Source organism: Pecten maximus, chromosome 7 (assembly GCF_902652985.1).
Source record: "Pecten maximus chromosome 7, xPecMax1.1, whole genome shotgun sequence".
Taxonomy (NCBI): domain Eukaryota; kingdom Metazoa; phylum Mollusca; class Bivalvia; order Pectinida; family Pectinidae; genus Pecten; species Pecten maximus.
In genome coordinates this window covers 46,099,340-46,123,298 of record NC_047021.1, presented here as the reverse complement: position 1 = coordinate 46,123,298, position 23,959 = coordinate 46,099,340, and the positions used below count along the sequence as shown (strand labels likewise).

The 23,959-nt window shown below is 37.6% G+C and overlaps 1 protein-coding gene across 1 annotated transcript in view; it reads right to left on the bottom strand.

Moving 5' to 3' along the window:
* The window catches only part of LOC117330988 (DDB1- and CUL4-associated factor 1-like), a 225,087-nt gene that overhangs the window by 144,749 nt on the left and 56,379 nt on the right, over positions 1-23,959 (bottom strand). Inside the window, exons 13-17 of the mRNA XM_033889585.1 lie at positions 21,712-21,921; positions 18,745-18,914; positions 17,694-17,813; positions 15,883-15,985; positions 11,423-11,542 (exon numbers count right to left, since the gene is read on the bottom strand). Coding sequence (XP_033745476.1) covers positions 11,423-11,542; positions 15,883-15,985; positions 17,694-17,813; positions 18,745-18,914; positions 21,712-21,921 — 723 coding nt within the window. The remainder of the gene's footprint in view (positions 1-11,422; positions 11,543-15,882; positions 15,986-17,693; positions 17,814-18,744; positions 18,915-21,711; positions 21,922-23,959) is intronic.

Here is a 23,959-nt window from a genome sequence, read left to right as displayed (position 1 = left end):
ATTAAATAAATTAAAATTTTATACAAAACAACAAAGTCCAGTAGTAAGGTTAATTGGATTTATTAATGAACCGAAACTAACTAACTATATTTTGGCATTCTTAGGGGCTACTCTGTAAAAACTAACATTCTGCCTGGGGTTTATAGTACCAGCACTATAGGTTAGCCCAGGAGGTCAGAAGTAGCACCTGGGGAGAGCCCGGCAGGTGTATCCATAAAAGTTAAATAATGAAAAAGAACATGATAGCTTAAATTAACCCTCAAAAATGAATTGGGGGATAAAAATTCAGCAAATATTGAATTTTAAAGGCCAAATCGATTGAAATGGTGACACAAGTTACCAAAAAAGAGAGCCCCCAAGAAATTAAAGTAAGACCAAGCCTATGGTAGAAATGTGGAAACAGCATCTATATATATATATAACTACTTCCTATCACACATGCGCAGCTGGGCATCACCTAAAACAATGGACGAAGTTCTGATATAACGAGTGAAACAATTGGATGACCATCGTCCTAAGGTTTGAATAAGATGGTCCTCGACTCCTGCTGCTGCTGCAGAAGTTGCTGCACCTATTCTAAATGAATGACCACTATAACTTGAGCTATCAATACCTAATCTTGCAAGTATATGCCTCAGGTAGGAAATAAATTGTTCCCGGGTGAGAATACACCCATTCCTTTCAGCAAACAAAGGACACGAAACTGTAGCTCCTTGATTGAATCTCATTTGTAAGAAATGTTTCATGGTGATGACCGGACACAACACAGTATTACTAAAAATGGCAATCCGTACGCCATGTCTAAAAGGATCAGTTTTAGAGACCTTCAAAAACAATGAGTAGCTTTTGTGATCGTCTGCTACCACAATATCTTTAATACACAGGACGTCTTGGATCTTGGACTTACATTTAACAGTAAATTCACCACATCTTAAAAACCCAAAGAAAGCCATCTGACATGCACATAATAATAATAAGTCTAAATCTTTGGAGAAAACACCACTCTGTAATAATCTACACATGCGATCGAGAATGTCAAAAGTAATAGGCAATCTCTTAATTGAAACACTTCCTTGCTGACTCTTTTTAATACCTCGTAAGATATAAGATAGTCTTTCCGTATTAGCGAAAGGATTACTGTAACCAGCTTTCAAATAATGAAACCGTATCCCCGCTAAATACAGCTTGATTGTAGCAAATGTCAAGTTCAAACTATTATGACAATGTGATACAAAATGCATCAACAAATCTTCTGATATTGGTGGTAATTGTCCTGCACCACACACTATACCACACATTGTGATGAAACGTAACAAATGTTGAATGGCTACTAAATAAGTAGAAGCTGTCCCAGGACTGACCGCTAAATCCCACAGTTTGTTCATTTGCTTTTCCCGAACAACATCAGGCTGGAAAGTGGAGGACACAGTGTTGGAAATGGATCTGCATGTGGGGCGAGATGACGAAACTTCTCCATCTGGAAACGAGAAATAGCATCCGCTATAGAATTATCTATGCCTGGAATATGTCTTGCATGAACAATGAAATTGTTAGACATTGAACAAAATGTCAACTTCCTCATTAAATTCATAATCAGCTCTACTTTGGAACGTCCTTTATTTATAATGTCCACAGTTGCCATATTGTCACAATGAAATAAAATCCTTTTCCTTGACCATTCTTTGCCCCATAACACACATGCAATCACAATGGGGAACAATTCACAGAAAGCCATGGAGATCTTATCCTTTCCCTCGTATAACTCCAAGGGGAACGTCCCTTGAAACCACTTATTACCAAAAATCCCTCCGAAAGCACGATCTGTCGCATCAGTAAATAAGTGCATGTGAGCCGCCTGTGTAACATTGTCGTTGAGAAAAAATGAAATCCCATTCCACCGCGAGAGAAACAGGAGCCACATATTTAAGTCCAGTCTACATGACTCAGTTAACTTGACGTGATGATGTAATTCTCTGACTTTGGTAGATAAGCTGATGAGATATGACACAAATGAACGACCATGTGGAATAACTCTACTCGCAAAATTTAAATGTCCAAGTAAGCTGAGGAGTTCACGTTTAGTACAACATTTTTTGTCTTTAAACTCAGTTAATATCTCACAAATTCTGAAAATCTTTTCTCCGGGTAGTCTTGCCTGCATGAGATCACAATCCAGGGTAACTCCCAAATAATCTAAACATAGTGACGGCCCCACCGTCTTATGTTGAGCAATGGGAATACCTAACGATTCGAACAAACACATAAGTTTCTCCATGGTACTGGTGGCTTGGTGAAAGTTTGGTGGATCCACAGTTAGGAAATCATCTAGCAGGTGAAGGATATTCGGAATGTTATATCGGTGAACTGCTATCCAACACACAGCTTGTGATAAACAGTCAAAAATCTTGGGACTCGATCTACTTCCAAACACCAGTCGAGTATAGAAATAATACAAACCATCCCATTTGATACCATGGAAAGGCCACAGAGATGGGTGAATGGGTATTAGCTTAAAGGCGTCGGAGATATCTGTCTTACATAAATAGCTGCCTTTACCAAATCGCTTAATGATATTGATAGCGTCATCGACAGTCACATATTGCAGAGAAAACTCATCTTTGTTGATTAAGTCGTTTAAACTCGGGTTATCATCATTGTTGTGTGGAGAAGACAAATCAACGATTAAACGTTTTTTCCTAGAATATTTGCTCTCCGCTATGCCTATAGGATTTATCCTGTAAGTGTCGAAAGGGCACTCATGGTAAGGTCCTATCAGAAAACCTTTGTCAAGCTCTGATCCTATCAGTTCCTTCACAACGTCAGACTGATTCCTAGCGGACAGCAAATTGGCACACTCAATGGAGTTTCTAGGGAGAGAAGTAATTCCGGTGTGGAAACCCGACCTTAAACCAGTTAAAAGGTAAGAAACAAAGTCTCTGTCTGGATGTAATGCTAGATCTCGTTCAAGCTCCTGAATGTCAATAGGTGTCGAAGCAACCTGCATACCCCCTACTGTCTTCCCTGATGTTGTTTGTGGTAGGGGGTCGAGTCGTTTTTTGTAGAAGAGTGTTGGGGACACACACGTTTAGAATGGTCTTTTTTACATACCAAACACACATGAAGATTATTACATCTTGCGCGATGACAACCTCTGTCGTTGAAGTTATTACAAATCTCACTGCCTTTGTACAGCACTTTGTGTCTTCCATAGCTGTCTGCGTTGGGAGAAGATTTATATTGGGGATTTGTAGACTGTTGTTTCATATCCAAGGTGTTAAGTGTCATAAGAGGGCAAAAACCAGCAGTGTGACTGGTACTCTCGCACTGTGAACATGCCAACGGGGGGAGATTTGTGAAAATGTTGCAAAACATGGTATTGTTCCTTAAGGACCAGTCAACCATAACGTTTTGAAAGCGTAAATGAGCTGCAGCCTTACTACTAAATTGTTTATGGTACTCATAGAAACCCTGGCCGCCGTAACGCGACGCCATGTCGACCACGTCTCTCTCGTACATGTCTAATTCATATCGTCTATTGGGGTAGGCCTGACACATCACATGTTTAAATATACTGAATGCCTGTACAAATTCCCCGATGGATAAGTTCCTCATTAACCTGGGGTCGGGTTTGTCGGGGTTATGGCCGGATGCTGGGCCGTTGAAATATGGGATCAACAAACACGCCAGGTTGATATCCTTACCTTCCACTATATGTTTCCTTATGGCAGGTGAGATAGTCTCCACGAATGGTAAAGATTCCGATGAAAATCCAAATTGGGTCCTCCCCGACGTACTTGATGTGGCGGAAGGCGTTTGGAAAGCTGCCATGGCCGACTGCAGGGTGAATGACTCGCCGCCCGAAGGTCCCTGAACGGGTACTAAGCCAGGATCTGTCGCTATTTGCGATACACCGCCTGCTGCTGCTGCTGCCGCCGGGACCTGCCGTTCTTCCAGAAACGACATCCTCTGTCTAATGGATGACATATCTTGTCGCATGGACGTTAGCGTATCAGTCAGCTGTGAAAGCACCTCCGTAACTCCGCCATCTTGGTGTGTATTGCGCGATGCATTCTGGGAATCCGTAAACTCCATCCGCCCAGGGGTCGGGTCAGATGTCATGGTTGAATGAACCCCGTTTGAGACTTGGGTTTTGTCTTTGTACAAAGCCAATAAACGTGACTTACGGTAATTGGAAGGAACGACCACACCGAGTGAAGTTAACTCTTCTCGTAATTTCTTTGCTGTCCAATTCTCGGGCATAGAAAGGTCGTACGGCGCCGATCTCGAGTTATTACGTGACGGTCTCATCATGATCCTTTGTTTCAGAGAGGATTTAGCCGTAGGTCAACAAAGCTCAAAACAGTTCATCGTACAAGCACCGATATCGTAGTAGTTCCAAGCACACACGATGTATAATATGTATGAAAGTATCCCCTATAGCAGTGATGGAAAAAAGATCGTGGCAGGAACCGTGCGGTGAGATATGTTGACGATCAAGCAGATGAACTATCTCTAGAGTCTGACTTATCCTCGCATCACAAAGATGGCTGACTGGATGCTTCCTGCTGACCATTGGTCAGTTAGGTCACGTGACTACTATAGCAGTTACTTCCTCTTGGCCTAATTAGCATATATCTCCCTTACGATCTACCTCCAATATACTAACCTATTTAATAACATGTTTAGACGATAAGAGGATGGACTTTTCACACTTGTATAAACTTAAATTAAATAAATTAAAATCAAATGCTCATTTTCACCCGAAAATATCACAGATATCGCGATCAGGTAAGTTTACAATTTTATTATTTAAATCTATTTCGTCTTCTGCACGTTCCTACATCGTTTCACATTATATAGGTGAATAGGGGCCTACACATGTTAATATTAATACTTGATTACTTCGTGTTTCAGGGTTTTCATAATGAATTCATCACCGATTACAGTTTACACGGCCCGAGTTTAATTAACAAAGAACTGCTAGATCCACGTGTGTTTCAATCGTAAGTATTCAATTTACAGATTTATGCTACCATACGCCTGGGATTTTATAAGCATCCTGATTGATAGCACCCAAATATTGAGAACAAGAAGAATTTTATTTCTTTATTGACGAACTTCGACGTAGTTATATTGCATTTTTATTTCTGTCACGTAACGGTAATTCGTAATATCTTTACTTCATATTTCATGCATTTTGACAAATTTCCAATAAATTTTTATGACTTCGTTTTTCAATGGAATTTATTGAAATTTCACTTACATGTAAAGAATTATTTGCTTATTCATCTGATAATATTTACAGAATTTTTTGTAGTTGATTTCAAGAGATATTGCATAAAATTTCAAAAAAAATAGCAATGACATTTTTAAGTTAGAATATAAGAACGAAAGTAACGTCACATTTCGGACAACATGTGTATATCTATTTTAGGGAATATATGTAAAAATATCGGTAAATGAGCTAATAATTGTCTACTATAGTATATGGAATTTGAAGAAAATACATTCAAAAACGAAGTCAATAAAATCCATTGAAAATTTGTTGTATATCATGATCATGATCAATTCACAAAAAAATGATCTCAAGAAATGATTGAATAAAAAAAATCTGTGTTTTGGAGTATTTTGATAGTTAGTTGCATAATTTAAGATGAAACAAACTGTCAGAGAATTCTGGAGTAGCTTGATTTTTATTAAAGTACTTATCCTTATAATTACAAGTTTTATGTTGTAGCTTTAAACTTGTATACCTGTGGCTAGCTTTTCTTGATAAAAAGACTTCCAAGCAGACATGCATGTAATAAATGACAGTAAAGTGATCAGGTGCATATATAAGGAAAATTATCTACATTATTATATTGAACAAATCTTCACAATTATTCTAAGTTTTGATATTAAAAATATTTTAAAATTTTCTCTTTCTTCCAACAGATTATGCAGTACATTCTGAAGTGACGGAAAGCTTGAAGATATTGCATTGTGGTCCGAATTGAGGGCAATGATTCGCATAAAGCAAAAAAGGAATGAAGAGAATCAGACATTTTATTTTTCGAATTCACTCTTACTTGGATTTGACCAGTTTAAGCAAGCAACATTATGCATATACCATACTTCCTTGTATGCATTTATGCATTGTTTTTTATTTACATTTTTTTGTTGTGTTTCCTCAAGAGGAATTATGATTCGACAATTTTTACAAATGTTATTGCCCTTTTTATTTAGAATAGTATACTTTTTTTGTCTGGATCTCCTACATACACATGATATAAAATTGTGTTTTCCTGCTTTAAAAAAATATTAGAATAATTTATCAAAAGTTATTGCCCTTATACATAGATGTCCATCTGTAATTTGTAAATCCTTAACCTCACCCTTAAACAAATTTCGAGCTTATTAGATCAAGATTTTGCTATGGCATGAAATTATACTCAGTGGAATTGTGATTGGATAACTAATCTTGTATTTCAATGTTTGTTTTCACTTGATACAATTGTGCATTTCTCTTAGGAATGGGACTGATGTATGTATTGTTTAAGCATGCAGTATTCTCATTTAAGCTTATCTCCTATATTTTCAGAACTAATTTCCTACACCATTAAATTAAGTCCCTTTTTTTGGTAATTTTTTCCTACTTTTTCAGTACTTTTTTTATACTTTTTCAGTACAAATTTCCTACTTTTTTAGTACTATTTTCCTACTTTTCCACTACTTTTTCAGTACTAATTTCCTACCTTATTGGTACTTTTTTCCTACTTTTTCAGTACTAATTTCCTGCTTTTTCTGTACCATTTTCATACTTTTTTTGTACTTTTGTACTTTTTTTGTACTTTTTCAGTACAAATTTCCTACTTTTTTAGTACTATTTTCCTACTTTTCTAGTACTTTTTTCCTACTTTTCCACTACTTTTTCAGTACTAATTTCCTACCTTATTGGTACTTTTTTCCTACTTTTTCAGTCCTAATTTCCTTCTTTTCAATACCATTTTCCTACTTTTTTGATACTTTTTCAGTACAAATTTCCTACTTTTTTAGTACTATTTTCCTACTTTTCTAGTACTTTTTTCCTACTTTTCCACTACTTTTTCAGTACTAATTTCCTACCTTATTGGTACTTTTTTCCTACTTTTTCAGTACTAATTTCCTGCTTTTTCTGTACCATTTTCATACTTTTTTTGTACTTTTGTACTTTTTTTGTACTTTATGGACTTACCTGTTAAAGTACTGAAAAAGTATAAAAGCACAAAAAAAGTACACCATCAATTTGGCCCTGTGCACTTTATACTATTATTGTACTTTTAATGTACTTTTTCTGTACTATATTTGTGCTTATTCTGTACTTAATGAAAACAATAAAATGTACTAAAGGTATACTTTTGTTAGACTTTTTTTGTACTTTAGTACTTTTTTTGACTCAATTTGGAACCGTGTTGGAATATCGGTTCCAAATTGAGTCAAAAAAAGCATACTTTTTCTATGCTTTTTTAGTACTTTTTTCCCATACTTTTTTAGTACTTTATTTCGGTGTGGGATGTCAACGTAATCCAAAACTAAAGCAATTGTTCAAAGTTGTAACGTAACAGACCAGTCAGTATGTAACTTTTGGTTTCGTTTACTTTAGCATGAATATCACCGGCAAACGTTGAAATTCAAATTGAAACTGAAACAAGTCACTTGATACGCCATCATACAGGAGAAAAAAAACACGTCAACTTATCTTTATAAACCTATCAGCGAAGGCGACAAACTACCGCCTTCATATCGAGGTTTTCTTTATTTGGAGGCCCTTTTTTTACTTTTCCAAATCCAAAATATTTCCATAATAAAGGTACTCGCGTCTGGGTGGTGGAATAATTCCGCCTCATGTGTCACCGTCTCAAGTGCCTCCATTTTGTTCAAGCGTATGAGTTAAACAGACGCTTTATAACTGTATGAGTGCGTGAAGCGTTTTCGTGACCGGAACAGTGACTAACAAAGAAACCAACACAGGGCACTTATTCCGGAAACGCCGCATTTTTTACAGGAGATATTTTCAATGGAAATTTCACTAATCGATTATTGAATTTAACAATCGATTATCGCTGTATTTTGGTAATTTCGATTAATTTTCGATTATAATCGATAATCGGCCCACCACTACTTTTTAGCCCCGCCCATTAGCCCCTGGGGGTCAGTCAGTGGGGGTCAGTCAGGGCCAACATGTGCATGCCATCAAACTGTCATCCCATGCTGATAATGTTAACCAAGTTAGAATGAATTCCAATCGAAACCAAACAAATTATAGTCAAAAATGTGATTTCCCTATATAAACTATAGTAAGGTTTACCCCCTCCCCAGGGGCAAATGTGAGACCCCTGGGTCATGAAATTCACAATTTTGGTAAAGCACCTTAAAACCCTTTCATTTATGAAGAGTGTTTGATTCCACCATATCTGCGAGTAGAGAAGAAGATTTTTGAAGTTTCAGTCAATTTGACCCTTTTTAGCCCTGCCCATTAGCCCCTGGGGGTCAGTCAGTGGGGGTCAGTCAGGGCCAACATGTGTATGCCATCAAACTGTCATCCCATGCTGATAATGTTAACCAAGTTAGAATGAATTCCAATCGAAACCAAACAAATTATAGTCAAAAATGTGATTTCCCTATATAAACTACAGTCAAACTTCGATGTTTCGAAGTTCAAGGGACTAACAGAAAAACTTCGAAACAGCGGGACTTCGAATTATTCATGGTTGACAATAGATTGATGTTTTCTTGATAATGACCATATCTGTTAACATTACATGTCCTCAGTGTCTTCGTGTTGATCGTCGCCTGTCAGACTCACATCGAAAAGTTTAGTTAATCTATACCTCAAACACAACAAAATAAAAATTCTTTTTATTAATTATACCTAAGCATTTTATTAATTAAACAAAATTTGTATCGGTTACAAAACACTTATATCGCGTTTAACAGATTAAGCAAAAGAAGTACAATGCACACTTACGTAAGTCGTTAAAGACACGTGCGTTTACGTTATGTGCATATAAAATACGGAATGCCGATCGGTTGGAGAATGCATGATTGAATGACAAATAATCGATTTACTTGGATATGTATGTATAAGTTTGAAACGTGACACTTTGAATATGAGTAAAGCCATCGCTAAGTGTTTGTGTTTAAAATTGGTCCGGTTGTTTTACAGTTCCGTAAAATTTGCTCACCGACCGCTGATTTCAATGGCGGCGGAGATTATCAGAGGCGACTACCGAAATGTTTTACCGGAGAGATTAAATGTCATGGCTTCTAAATACACCTTTTATCTATCAATTTGGTCTGATTATTAATCAACCCCATGACCGGGAGTGACAACACACGCTATCGTTATCCCTATTGTCAGTCAGGGCATTTGGGGGAGAGGTGTGAAATCTTGCCGCAGGGGTCACGACAAACACCTGTCCAGTGGTCAGTACAGGTAAATTTTTTGTTCGAATCATGAGATGTCAATTACCTATAATATCATAGCTAACGGGTCATGAAAAAAGTTCGATACATCGAAAACTTCGATTTATAAAAATTCGAATCATACATAGTTTCGTTAGTAGTGTTATATAGTGAGAAAATTCGGGACCAAGCAAAAAGTTCGATACAGCGAGAAATTCGAATCAACGAAGTTCGAATCATCGAGGTTTGACTGTATAGTAAAGTTTACCCCCTCCCCAGGGGCAAACGTGAGACCCAAGGGTCATGAAATTCACAATTTTGGTAAGGCACCTTAAGACCCTTCTATCTATGAAAAGTATTTGATTCTAACATATCTGAGAGTAGAGCAGAAGATTTTTGAAATTTCATTCAATTTGACCCTTTTTGCCCCTGCCCACCAGCCCCTGGGGGTCAACCAGGGCCAACATGTACATACCATCAAACTGTTATCCTATGCTGATAATTTGAACCAAGTTAGAATAAATTCCAATAGAAATCCAACAAATAATAGTCAAAAATGTGATTTCCCTGTACAAGAGGCCCAAAGGGCCTGTATCGCTCACCTGGATTTCATGAGATATGAAACAAGAATGATGATTAAGTAAATTTGTCACTGGTATTGCTATGTCAATATATCATATGCATTTTATATGGGTACGTGAGGTTTTTATGCCAATAAATACATTAATTCTTGAAATGAAATTGACTTTTGGCGCAACCTATTAGGGAATCTGCTACCACACAAATGTGAGTGATATCAATCGCTTAGTTTCAGAGAAAAAGTTGTTTATATCAATTCTGCCAAAATGACCCCTTTGGGCCCCACCTCTTAGCTTGTATATTATTAACAAAACTAGTATATCATTGAGGAAACTAGTATATCATTGAGGACACTAGTATATCATTGATGAAACTAGGATATCATTGAGGACACTAGTATATCATTAACGAAACTAGTATATCATTGAGGATACTAGTATATCATTGAGGATACTAGTATATCATTGAGGAAACTAGTATATCATTAAGGAAACTAGTATATCATTGAGGATACTAGTATATCATTGAGGAAACTAGGATATCATTAAGGATACTAGTATATCATTGAGGATACTAGTATATCATTGAGGATACTAGTATATCATTGAGGAAACTAGTATATCATTGAGGATACTAGTATATCATTGAGGATACTAGTATATCATTGATGAAACTAGGATATCATTTAGGAAACTAGGATATCATTAACGAAACTAGTATATCATTGAGGAAACTAGTATATAATTAAGGAAACTAGTATATCATTGAGGAAACTAGTATATCATTGAGGATACTAGTATATCATTGAGGAAACTAGTATATCATTGAGGAAACTAGTATATCATTGAGGATACTAGTATATCATTGAGGAAACTAGTATATCATTGAGGATACTAGTATATCATTGAGGAAACTAGGATATCATTGAGGATACTAGTATATCATTGAGGATACTAGTATATCATTGAGGATACTAGTATATCATTGAGGATACTAGTATATCATTGAGGAAACTAGTATATAATTAAGGAAACTAGTATATCATTGAGGATACTAGTATATCATTGAGGATACTAGTATATCATTGAGGATACTAGTATATCATTGAGGAAACTAGTATATCATTGAGGATACTAGTATATCATTGAGGAAACTAGTATATCATTGAGGATACTAGTATATCATTGAGGAAACTAGTATATAATTGAGGAAACTAGTATATCATTGAGGATACTAGTATATCATTGAGGATACTAGTATATCATTGAGGAAACTAGTATATCATTGAGGATACTAGTATATCATTGAGGAAACTAGTATATCATTGAGGATACTAGTATATCATTGAGGATACTAGTATATCGTTTTAAGTTCAAACTTTGCGTGGGAAATGTCGATGACCCTCAGTATCAAATCTAACCATTATGCCGTTGTTGACTCGCACTCCATTCCACATGCGACTCAGGACATCCTCCCCCGTCTTCAGGTTGATTTTTTTCTTGGCTCCTGTACCCATGTATCTTCCAACCCCACCGCCCAACTGTAAATCAAAGTGTTGAGGTTAAAGGTTAAAGGTGAGAGTGATTGAAATAAAGGAGAAAAGCAAGTAGTGTAGGATATAAATATATCAAAGTACTGGAGGTACTGTAGCATATAAACATATCAAAGTACTGTAAATACTGTAGCATATAAATATACAAGAGGCCCATGGGGCCTGTATCACACACCTGGTTGGATTTGACCAAATGTCAAAATAATGTTCATATTCAATTTGTTAATACACATACTCTCTAAGGGACTGAAAAACCCTATGGATTATATTTACAACCTAATTGTGTTTGAAGAAGCTAAGTCCCTTAGGGTGAGGAAAGACCCTTTGGCCTATTTTTACATCAGAATTGTGTTTATCCCTTAATGTCCAGCGATGTTATACATAGTTATGGGATGGAGGGTCACTGTCAGTAACCATTTTTATGCAAAATCTGTTTCCCTTTCACCAAGGATGTTTCTGACCAAATTGGTTTCAAATCCATTTAAAACTTTATGACTACGAGCGATATAAAGACATATCTCTATTTCCCGTACCGTATTTGACCTAATAAGGGCGCAGGGCGCGGGTAATTGACAGTGGGGGCGCCCTTATTAAGATGAGTTATTCTGAAGTTTTATAAAACAGACTATACCTTATAGCAGAATACCAAAGGTTGTGGAAACGATAAAATATTCAGTCATAAAAATATCCCAGATGAAGATATCGATTCATTATCATATATTAAGCTTAAACATCACTTGAATACTCATGTAAACTTGTAAACCATGCCAGCTGATCTTTAGACCAGAGAACGTGTGTTCCACCATTTATGTTCAAATGGAACTCTTTTGTGTTCTATTTATAGAAACAGGTGATTTCCCAGATCATATCAGACATCGTTTTCTTTGACCTAATAATTGATTTACAATGTCTTTTACTAGCTTTCTGTTCTGGACAAAAGTTATTTATCAACAAGAATGAAGTCTTTACTTTATCTTCAAATAAAGATGGTAAGTTATTATTTGTATGTGTGTTTAGTTTTGGGTGCTCTTTGCACTGACATGTCATCTGTAGCCTGTAGGAATACACAAAATGTGGCGAAAACATGTGTTCCAGTTACTTAATTTGCTGAAGAAAATTGAACACATGAAGTAGCAAAATATTTCACATGAATTGTTACTTTTGAACACCATTTTGACACCATTTTGACACTCAGTCAAAGATTTATTTCCTTGAAAAAAGGTAGGGGCGCCCTTATTAGGTCAAATACGGTATTTGGCCCAACCCTTCAGGCCCCTTGGGGGTCAGAGTCAATATTTACATAAACTTTCTTTCCCCTCTTCCCCAAGGATACTCCAGACCCCTTCAAATCCATACATAACTTTATGATAAATAGTGATTCATAGGATAAACCCCTATTTTCCCTATTGCGCCCCGCCCCTAATGCCCCTGGGGGTTCAGAGTAAAAATTTATACAAACACTGTTCCCCTTCTCCCAAGGATGTTCCTGATCAAATTTGGTTAAAATTCATTCATAACTTTACGACTAGTAGCAATTTAAAGGATTAACCCCTATTGCCCCTCTTAGACTCCGCCCCTCAGGCCCCTGGGGGTTCGGAGTAAAATTTATACAAACTCTGTTCCCCTCCCCCCAAGGATGTTTCTGACCAAATCTAGTTAAAATCCATTAAAAACTTTATGACTAGTAGCAATTTAAAGACTAATCTCTATTTCCCCTATTTTGCCCCACCCCTCAGGCCTCTGGGAGTTCAGAGTAAAAATTTATGTAAACTCTGTTCCCCTTCTCCCAAGAATGTTCCTGACCAAATTTGGTTCAAATTCATTTATAACTTCATGACTAGTAGCGATTTAGAGGATTAACCCTATTTCCCCTATTGGGCCCTGCCCTTCAGGCCCCCGGGGGGCCAGACCCACTGTTTAAACAAAATTGGTTCCCCCAAGGATGCTTCAGATCAAATTTGGTCAAAATTCACTGAGTAGTTTAGGACTAGAAGCGATTTAAAGGAAAGGTTGACGGACGGACGGACGGACGGACGACGGACGCCGCACCATGCCTTCAGGCCAGGTGAGCTAAAAATGGCAGGAAACAAGAGGACATGCTGTTTTATCTTTTTGTAATTCTGCATTCCTTGATGGCTACTTGAAGTTATTTTCAGGAATAACTTGGCATATATATATATATATACTTACTACTACAGTAGGTTTGGTTAATGTTAACTTCTTGGATATGTGAGATCAACCTGATTAACTTATTGGACTTTCATCAATAAATTTTGTCATATTAATGAAAAATTATTCTAGTGTTTAATTCTTAGATTGACAATGTTTAAATAGTTTGCCATGTTTCATGTTCAACCACATCCCGATAATAATGTCCATAAAACAGTCCTATCAATGACTGTACCCCGAGGTGGCCCCAAGGAGGCCCCGAGAAGGCCCCGAGGATGCCCCCGAGGAGGCCCCATGGTGGCCCCCGAGGAGGCCCCCAGAAGGCCCCCAGAAGGCCCCGAGGTGGCCCCGAGGAGGCCCAAGCCTGGATGTTTGTATACTGATACAAGTATAATTCAGGATCAATTACGATAGCTTATATGTACTTAGAGGATCCGTTACGATATCTTTTATGTACTTAGAGGATCCGTTACGATATCTTATATGTACTTAGAGGATCCATTACGATATCTTTTATGTACTTAGAGGATCCGTTACGATATCTTTTATGTACTTAGAGGATCCATTAAGATATCTTATATGTACTTAGAAGATCCATTACGATATCTTATATGTACTTAGAGGATCCATTACCATATCTTATATGTACTTAGAAGATCCATTACCATATCTTATATGTACTTAGAAGATCCATTACGATATCTTATATGTACTTAGAGGATCCATTACCATATCTTATATGTACTTAGAAGATCCATTACCATATCTTATATGTACTTAGAGGATCTGTTACGATATCTTATATGTACTTAGAGGATCCATTACCATATCTTATATGTACTTAGAGGATCTGTTACGATATCTTATATGTACTTAGAAGATCCATTACCATATCTTATATGTACTTAGAGGATCTGTTACGATATCTTATATGTACTTAGAGGATCCATTACCATATCTTATATGTACTTAGAGGATCCATTACCATATCTTATATGTACTTAGAGGATCCATTACCATATCTTATATGTACTTAGAGGATCCATTACCATATCTTATATGTACTTAGAGGATCCATTACCATATCTTATATGTACTTAGAGGATCCATTACCATATCTTATATGTACTTAGAAGATCCATTACCATATCTTATATGTACTTAGAGGATCTGTTACGATATCTTATATGTACTTAGAGGATCCATTACCATATCTTATATGTACTTAGAGGATCCATTACCATATCTTATATGTACTTAGAGGATCCATTACCATATCTTATATGTACTAAATGTGGAGCTAAACGGACAACATTAACATGGCTCAATTAATTAACAAAGTCTAATTAACAGTAAATTTTAGTTTAACTAGAACTGTCGTCAGGATGGCTGACTAATACCCCCGCAATCTGCACGAGTCAATGGTGAATTGGAACTGTTAATTAGAGGCTAACTAAGATAACCCAGTAATATAGTGACCAGTTGCCATAGCAACCATAATTTTGGAAAAAGAAGAAAGTGGCATGCACATCTACACATGGTCCTTAATATTTGTGTGAAGTTTCATTGAAATCGGCCCTCCGGTTTAGGAGGAGTTGTCCAGACAAGCATAAAGTTATTGTTCTAATCAGAAAACCTGTTTATAGTGACCAGTTGCCATAGCAACCATAATTTTGAAAAAAAAAAAAAAAGTGGCATGCACATCTACACATGGTCCTCTATATTTGTGTGAAGTTTCATTGAAATCGGCCATTTAGTTTAGGAGGAGTTGTCCGGACAAACTTAAAGTTATGGTTCTTATCGGAAAACCTGTTTATAGTGACCAGTTGCCATAGCAACCATAATTTTGGAAAAATAAAGTGACATGCACATCTACACATGATCATTAATATTTGTGTGAAGTTTCATCGGAATTGGCCCATCGGTTTAGGAGGAGTTGTCTGGACAAAATGCGTCTACAGACGGACGGACGGACGGACAACCTGATTCCAGTATACCCCCCTAACTTCGTTGCGGGGGTATAAATACTGAATCTGAAATGTCCGATTAATTAACAAAGTCTAATTAACAGTAAATTTTAGTTTAAATTCTGAATCTGAAATGTCCGTTATATCAGTATATTCCAGATTTCTTTACTTAAAGAATTCATTTTTTCTTACCCTTTCCACAGGCCCACACACACAGTTGATGATAACATTGAGAGCGGACTTCTGTACGTCTGGATCAGACAGTACCTCGCCCTCAGCTAGGCCAATGAACACGCTACAACACAAAACAGTACAAAACATTTAACAATACCCCATGTAGAGGCTAGAGGGTTTATAGTGAGAAAAATGTTGACCATTACTAGTCAAAAGTTGACCATTACTAGTCAAATGTTGACCATTACTACAGTCAAATGTTGACCATTACTACAGTCAAATGTTGACCATTACTAGTCAAATGTTGACCATTACTACAGTCAAATGTTGACCATTACTACAGTCAAATGTTGACCATTACTAGTCAAATGTTAACCATTACTAGTCAAATTTGACCATTACTACAGTCAAATATTGATCATTACTAGTCAAATGTTGACCATTACTAGTCTAATGTTGACCATTACTAGTCAAATGTTGACCATTACAACAGTCAAATGTTGACCATTACTAGTCAAATTTGACCATTACTACAGTCAAATGTTGACCATTACTAGTCAAATGTTGACCATTACTACAGTCAAATGTTGACCATTACTACAGTCAAATGTTGACCATTACTAGTCAAATGTTAACCATTACTAGTCAAATTTGACCATTACTACAGTCAAATGTTGATCATTACTAGTCAAATGTTGACCATTACTAGTCTAATGTTGACCATTACTAGTCAAATGTTGACCATTACTAGTCAAATGTTGACCATTACAACAGTCAAATGTTGACCATTACTAGTCAAATTTGACCATTACTACAGTCAAATGTTGACCATTACTAGTCAAATGTTGACCATTACTACAGTCAAATGTTGACCATTACTACAGTCAAATGTTGACCATTACTACAGTCAAATGTTGACCATTACTACTCAAATGTTGACCATTACTAGTCAAATTTGACCCTTACTACAGTCAAATGTTGACCATTACTACAGTCATCAAGATGAGGCCTCTAATTCTGTCACCAGGATGGTCAGTTTGGTGGTACACACCTGATGGTCAGAGTTTGGTGGTACACACCTGATGACCACAGTTTGGTGGTACACACCTGATGGTCACAGTTTGGTGGTACATACCTGATGGCCACAGTTTGGTGGTACACACCTGATGACCACAGTTTGGTGGTACACACCTGATGACCACAGTTTGGTGGTACACACCTGATGACCACAGTTTGGTGGTACACACCTGATGACCACAGTTTGGTGGTACACACCTGATGACCACAGTTTGGTGGTACACACCTGATGACAACAGTTTGGTGGTACACACCTGATGACCACAGTTTGGTGGTACACACCTGATGACCACAGGTTGGTGGTACACACCTGATGACCACAGTTTGGTGGTACACACCTGATGACCACAGTTTGGTGGTACACACCTGATGACCACAGTTTGGTGGTACACACCTGATGACCACAGTTTGGTGGTACACACCTGATGGTCAGTTTGGTGGTACACACCTGATGACCACAGTTTGGTGGTACACACCTGATGGTCAGTTTGGTGGTACACACCTGATGACCACAGTTTGGTGGTACACACCTGATGACCACAGTTTGGTGGTACACACCTGATGGTCAGTTTGGTGGTACACACCTGATGACCACAGTTTGGTGGTACACACCTGATGACCACAGTTTGGTGGTACACACCTGATGTTCACAGTTTGGTGGTACACACCTGATGACCACAGTTTGGTGGTACACACCTGATGGTCAGAGTTTGGTGGTACACACCTGATGGTCAGAGTTTGGTGGTACATACCTGATGGCTGGAGTTTGGTGATTTTCTGGCATAGGTACCAAGTCAAGTAGGGCAAGCTGTGACTTTGGTGTCACTGTACAAACGTTGATAACATCCAGCGCATTCCTGATCATCTCCGGCCTGTAAAACAATATCGTACAATTTCAGTTCTAAACACTTCTGATGTACATAATGTGGAATTCATTTCATCTACTTCCTGTATATAATGTGGAATTCATTTCATCTACTTCCTGTACATAATGTGGAATTCATTTCATCTACTTCCTGTACATAATGTGGAATTCATTTCATCTACTTCCTGTACATAATGTGGAATTCATTTCATCTACTTCCTGTACATAATGTGGAATTCATTTCATCTACTTCCTGTACATAATGTGGAATTCATTTCATCTACTTCCTGTACATAATGTGGAATTCATTTCATCTACTTCCTGTATATAATGTGGAATTCATTTCATCTACTTCCTGTACATAATGTGGAATTCATTTCATCTACTTCCTGTACATAATGTGGAATTCATTTCATCTACTTCCTGTATATAATGTGGAATTCATTTCATCTACTTCCTGTGTATAATGTGGAATTCATTTCATCTACTTCCTGTGTATAATGTGGAATTCATTTCATTTACTCTCTGTATATACAATATAATTTGCCTTTTTCCAGGTGAAAATTTTCCATTAAGCCATGTATTCAAACAGGCAGATTTTGGGTTTAACTTCTTTCTAGAAACATTTGCATTATCATGTAGACATCGAAATGAACAATAGATACATGTATCAATTAAACAAAAGGCCGAGAGAGCCTGTATATCAATCACTGTTGTTGGCCCAGACTGAAGCTCACACGAGGTCGTCATGTTGGTCGAAAATGAAGTACATCATCGGATGACAGCTTCTGATCCCTATGTGAAAGGTGATATGCATTTTGCTATCTGACCACCAATAACAGGTTCAGTCAATTCTATCTTTTACAACTAACTAATAATCTGGGTATACATTTCAAGCTATTTGACAAAAGATTGCACAAAACACAAAATCAACTAACTTTCCTGGGTAGTTATTCCAGCTGGGAGCCATGGCGATGAGTTGTGAGAGTAACTGAATACCGCCCAGTTTATGGAAGGTAGCTTCTGGGCCCCAGTGTGCTCGTACCGGCATTAGTTCCATCATCAACTCCACGTTTTCCTGGACAAGCTCTGGACTCAACTTTATAGCCTGTAATTAACGTTTAAAGGATTAATTAAATTTCATCAAAATCCACCTAGTCCTTCAGGACTCCATGTAGATTTACCTCAATTTCCCATAATGGGCCTACTCTTATAATGAAATAAACACAGGGCAATGACTTCTGCAAAAATCAAAATACAAAACATATAATGTTACCATAAGGCCAATCTCCTTTATAAAACTCACAATCCCAACTGTCTTGTAAGCTGGGGTGTGAATCAGGTGTGAAATAATGACTTCCCCAACTGTCTTGTAAGCTGGGGTGTGAATCAGGTGTGAAATAATGACTTCCCCAACTGTCTTGTAAGCTGGGGTGTGAATCAGGTGTGAAATAATGACTTCCCAACTGTCTTGTAAGCTGGGGTGTGAATCAGGTGTGAAATAATGACTTCCCCAACTGTCTTGTAAGCTGGGGTGTGAATCAGGTGTGAAATAATGACTTCCCCAACTGTCTTGTAAGCTGGGGTGTGAATCAGGTGTGAAATAATGACTTCCCCAACTGTCTTGTAAGCTGGGGTGTGAATCAGGTGTGAAATAATGACTTCCCCAACTGTCTTGTAAGCTGGGGTGTGAATTGTAATTAGGTGTGAAATAATGACTTCCCCAACTGTCTTGTAAGCTGGGGTGTGAATCAGGTGTGAAATAATGACTTCCCAACTGTCTTGTAAGCTGGGGTGTGAATCAGGTGTGAAATAATGACTTCCCCAACTGTCTTGTAAGCTGGGGTGTGAATCAGGTGTGAAATAATGACTTCCCCAACTGTCTTGTAAGCTGGGGTGTGAATCAGGTGTGAAATAATGACTTCCCCAACTGTCTTGTAAGCTGGGGTGTGAATTGTAATCAGGTGTGAAATAATGACTTCCCCAACTGTCTTGTAAGCTGGGGTGTGAATCAGGTGTGAAATAATGACTTCCCCAACTGTCTTGTAAGCTGGGGTGTGAATTGTAATCAGGTGTGAAATAATGACTTCCCCAACTGTCTTGTAAGCTGGGGTGTGAATCAGGTGTGAAATAATGACTTCCCCAACTGTCTTGTAAGCTGGGGTGTGAATCAGGTGTGAAATAAGGACTTTCCCAACTGTCTTGTAAGCTGGTGTGTGAATTGTAATCAGGTGTGAAACAATGACTTCCCCAACTGTCTTGTAAGCTGGGGTGTGAATCAGGTGTGAAATAATGACTTTCCCAACTGTCTTGTAAGCTGGGGTGTGAATCAGGTGTGAAATAATGACTTCCCAACTGTCTTGTAAGCTGGGGTGTGAATCAGGTGTGAAATAATGACTTTCCCAACTGTCTTGTAAGCTGGGGTGTGAATCAGGTGTGAAATAATGACTTTCCCAACTGTCTTGTAAGCTGGGGTGTGAATCAGGTGTGAAATAATGACTTTCCCAACTGTCTTGTAAGCTGGGGTGTGAATTGTAATCAGGTGTGAAATAAACAATGTTTACCTGTGTTCAGATTTACTTTTAGCCCCTACTGATTCTTATAGTATAAGGTATGCATAGGTGAGTTTAAACAAACAAGATCAACTGTAGTTCACCACGCTGTGACTAACCACAGTGTTTTTCCGTATTCCAGTGGAAGCCACAAGTGAACTCCTAACATCAGCCTTCTCCACGGGCATGATCCCCAAAGGCAGGAATCACTTTGTTTCCTTTTTATTATGACTAGATCATTTTATAACTCGAAAGCTATGTATCATTTTTAAATTGAAGATATCAAACCTAGTACCTGGTTTTACCCCATGTTCTCGATTCAAGAGGCCCATGGGGCCTGTATCGCTCACCTGGTTGGATTAGGCCAAATGTCAAAATAATGTTAATGTTCAATTTGTTTTATTTGTTAATCTCTAACAATGCTATATATGGTTAAAGTGTGGGAATCCGAACCGCTTTAAAGATTATTGAAGTCCAGACTCTTTAAGGTCTGAGAGACCTCAAGAATTGCTTTTAGAACATGCATTCATCACTTTATGACTAGTAGCGATTTAAAGGAATTACCTCTATTTCCCCTATTGGGCCCCGCCCCTTTGGCCCTTTTGTGGTCAGAGTCACCATTTTTGCAAAATCTGTTCCCCTTCCCCCAAGGATCTTTCTGATCAAATTGGGTTCAAATCCATTCATCACTTTATGACTAGTAGCGATTTAAAGGAATTACCTCTATTTCATCTATTGGGCCCCACCCTTTTGGCCCCTCCGGGGTCAAAGTCACCATTTATGCAAAATCTGTTCCCCTTCCCCTAAGGATCTTTCTGACCAAATTAGGTTCAAATCCATTCATAACTTTATGACAAGTAGCGATTTAAAGGAATTACCTCTATTTCCCCTATTGGGGCCCCACCCTTTTGGCCCCTTGGGGGTCAGAGTCACCATTAATGCAAAATCTGTTCCCCTTCCCCCAAGGATGTTTCTGACCAAATTGGGTTCAAATCCATTTGTAACTTTATGATAAGTAGCGATTTAAAGGAATTACCTCTATTTCCCCTATTTGGCCCCGCCCTTTTGGCCCCTCGGGGGTCAGAGTCACCATTTATGCAAAATCTGTTCCCCTTCTGCCAAGGATGTTTCTGGCCAAATTTGGTCAAAATCCAATAAGAACTTTTTGACTAGTAGGGATTTGAAGCAAATGTTGACGGACGACGGACGCTGCACCATGACATAAGCTCGGTAGTTTCTGAGAAAAGTGACGGAAACCTTCCTGGTGGAAGAAGTGAAAAGAAACAATAATAAGAAACAGAGCAAATACAATATGTCCCCCCACTTCGTTGGGGGGACCTAATTATGACATACTTTGTAGGCTGGGTTTTCCTGGACTGGTGAGCTTCCATCATTTCTGGCGTGAGAACGTCGGATCTCATCAATTTTGTGTGCCATGTGAGCTTCGAAATATCGTTTCATTGCGAGAGACACGTGTCGTGCAGACTGCCTCATAGTGAAGATCTGGTCTTCGTTGAGGCTGTCACGTCGAGCTTCAACGTTCAGTATCTCAAGGGTACTTATCTGGAAATAAACAAAGAATTACCTTTACTTTCCCTATTGGCCTGATTGGCTTTTCTCTTCATCCAAATATACTAAACACTTTGGTTTGTTTTTGTTTAACGTCTTATTAATAACCAGGGTCATTTAAGGACGTGCCAGGTTTGGAGGTGGAGGAAAGCCGGAGTACCCGGAGAAAAACCACCAGCCTATGGTCAGTACCTGGCAACTGCCCCACGTAGGTTTCAAACTTGCAACCCAGTGGTGGAGGACAAGTGTTAAAGTGTCAGTGCACCTTAAAGACAACTAAAGACAAAATATACATCAAATCCTTTCATTCCGATAGAAAAAATTTCAAATCATTTGACCTTGTTGTCAGGCTCTACCTGTTCTGTCGAGGAAAAGAAATGTCAGAAATTAGCCATCATATCTTCAGACAGACATGTAGTATCTCCATTAAAAACATGGCCTCACCCCTCCGGCTGCTAAAGACCCTTCCATCTATGATGAGTATTTGATTCTACATTAATTTTGTTTTAAGTAAGGGAGGAAAGTGTTCAGACAATAGCAAATTATAACCCCTTTATTTTTTATTTGCTAAATGGGTCAAAAATGTCTCTTACACACTTTCATGAGAATTTTTTTTTTTTTTTTTTTTTTTTTTTTTTTTATGCTCAGATATAGGCTCATAGATATATCTTAATATTATATGTATATAGTCCAACTTCTCATTCATATTTCATTACCATACTTTTACATTTCTCGTTATACAAATCATACAAACGTGGTGTTCATAATTTCATCCTCGAAAGTAATAATCTCTGTCTCTCTCTCTCTGTCTCTCTCTCTGTGTGTCTCTCTCTCTCTCTCTCTCTCTGTCTCTCTCTGTCTCTTTCTCTCTGTGTGTGTGTGTCTCTCTCTCTCTCTGTCTCTCTCTGTCTCTCTCTGTGTGTCTCTCTCTCTCTCCGTCTCTCTCTGTCTCTTTCTCTCTGTGTGTGTGTCTCTCTCTCTCTCTCTCTCTCTCTCTCTCTCTCTCTCTCTCTCTCTCTCCTTCAAACACACACACACACACACACACACACACACACCCTTAAAACAGAAGCAGAAACTCTATACTAACGGCAGCATACTTGCATATACGTGCTGGTTTATACACAGACCCACACAAAAATAGAGAATATTCACAGTAAAAACACCATCACCATCAGTACACACGCAGCGTATATATCACCAATACGCCCTTTTCATGTAAACATAATACTTTCATTTACCCATCTTTACACATAGATCATAACTTTCTATTTTAGTACATTTTAAGAGCTAATAAGCTCGCAGAGCCATGTTTATCATCATTGCACATTCTCTATTGATTCTTTTAATCATTCTTTTTTATTCGTTTTTTACATGTTACTCGTTTAAATACATTGCTATGCTTTTCAATAATTTTATATCTCTATATCGTTGTAGGAGTAATTTTCTCTCAAGAAAATGTTTGAATAAAGACACAATTGAACAACTGTCTACCCTTCTATTAGAGATGTGGTAGTGTTTATATATTGTATAACCAATCAGGGACATAAGAATGTTAAATTCTTTGTACTTCTTATCAACAATCTTATATCCTATCACGATGTAATACATATTTCTTAGCTGAACATTGTAATTATGTTTTTGTAAAAGATCATGTATCAAATTCCACAATGGGTCTACACATTGACATTCAATAAAATAGTGTTTATAATCATCCTTAACTTTACATATACAACATTCATCATTATCAATAATATTCCATCTTTTAAGTAAGATTCCATTTGGAAGAATATTATGGAATAGCTTCCATTTGAAAATTTTTTCGTTATTCTCTATTAAGATATCATTGATAAATTCAAATAATTCATGAAAAATCAAACCACTGCTTTCTAACTGAAACAAATCTTCCCACATACCTCTGCAGTATGACTCTGATTTCTTTTTTCTTATAAATGCTAAGTAAAGAAACTTATTATTTACCTGATCAAGTTTTACACCCACTCCTTTATCAAAGACTAATAAATCAGAGTCA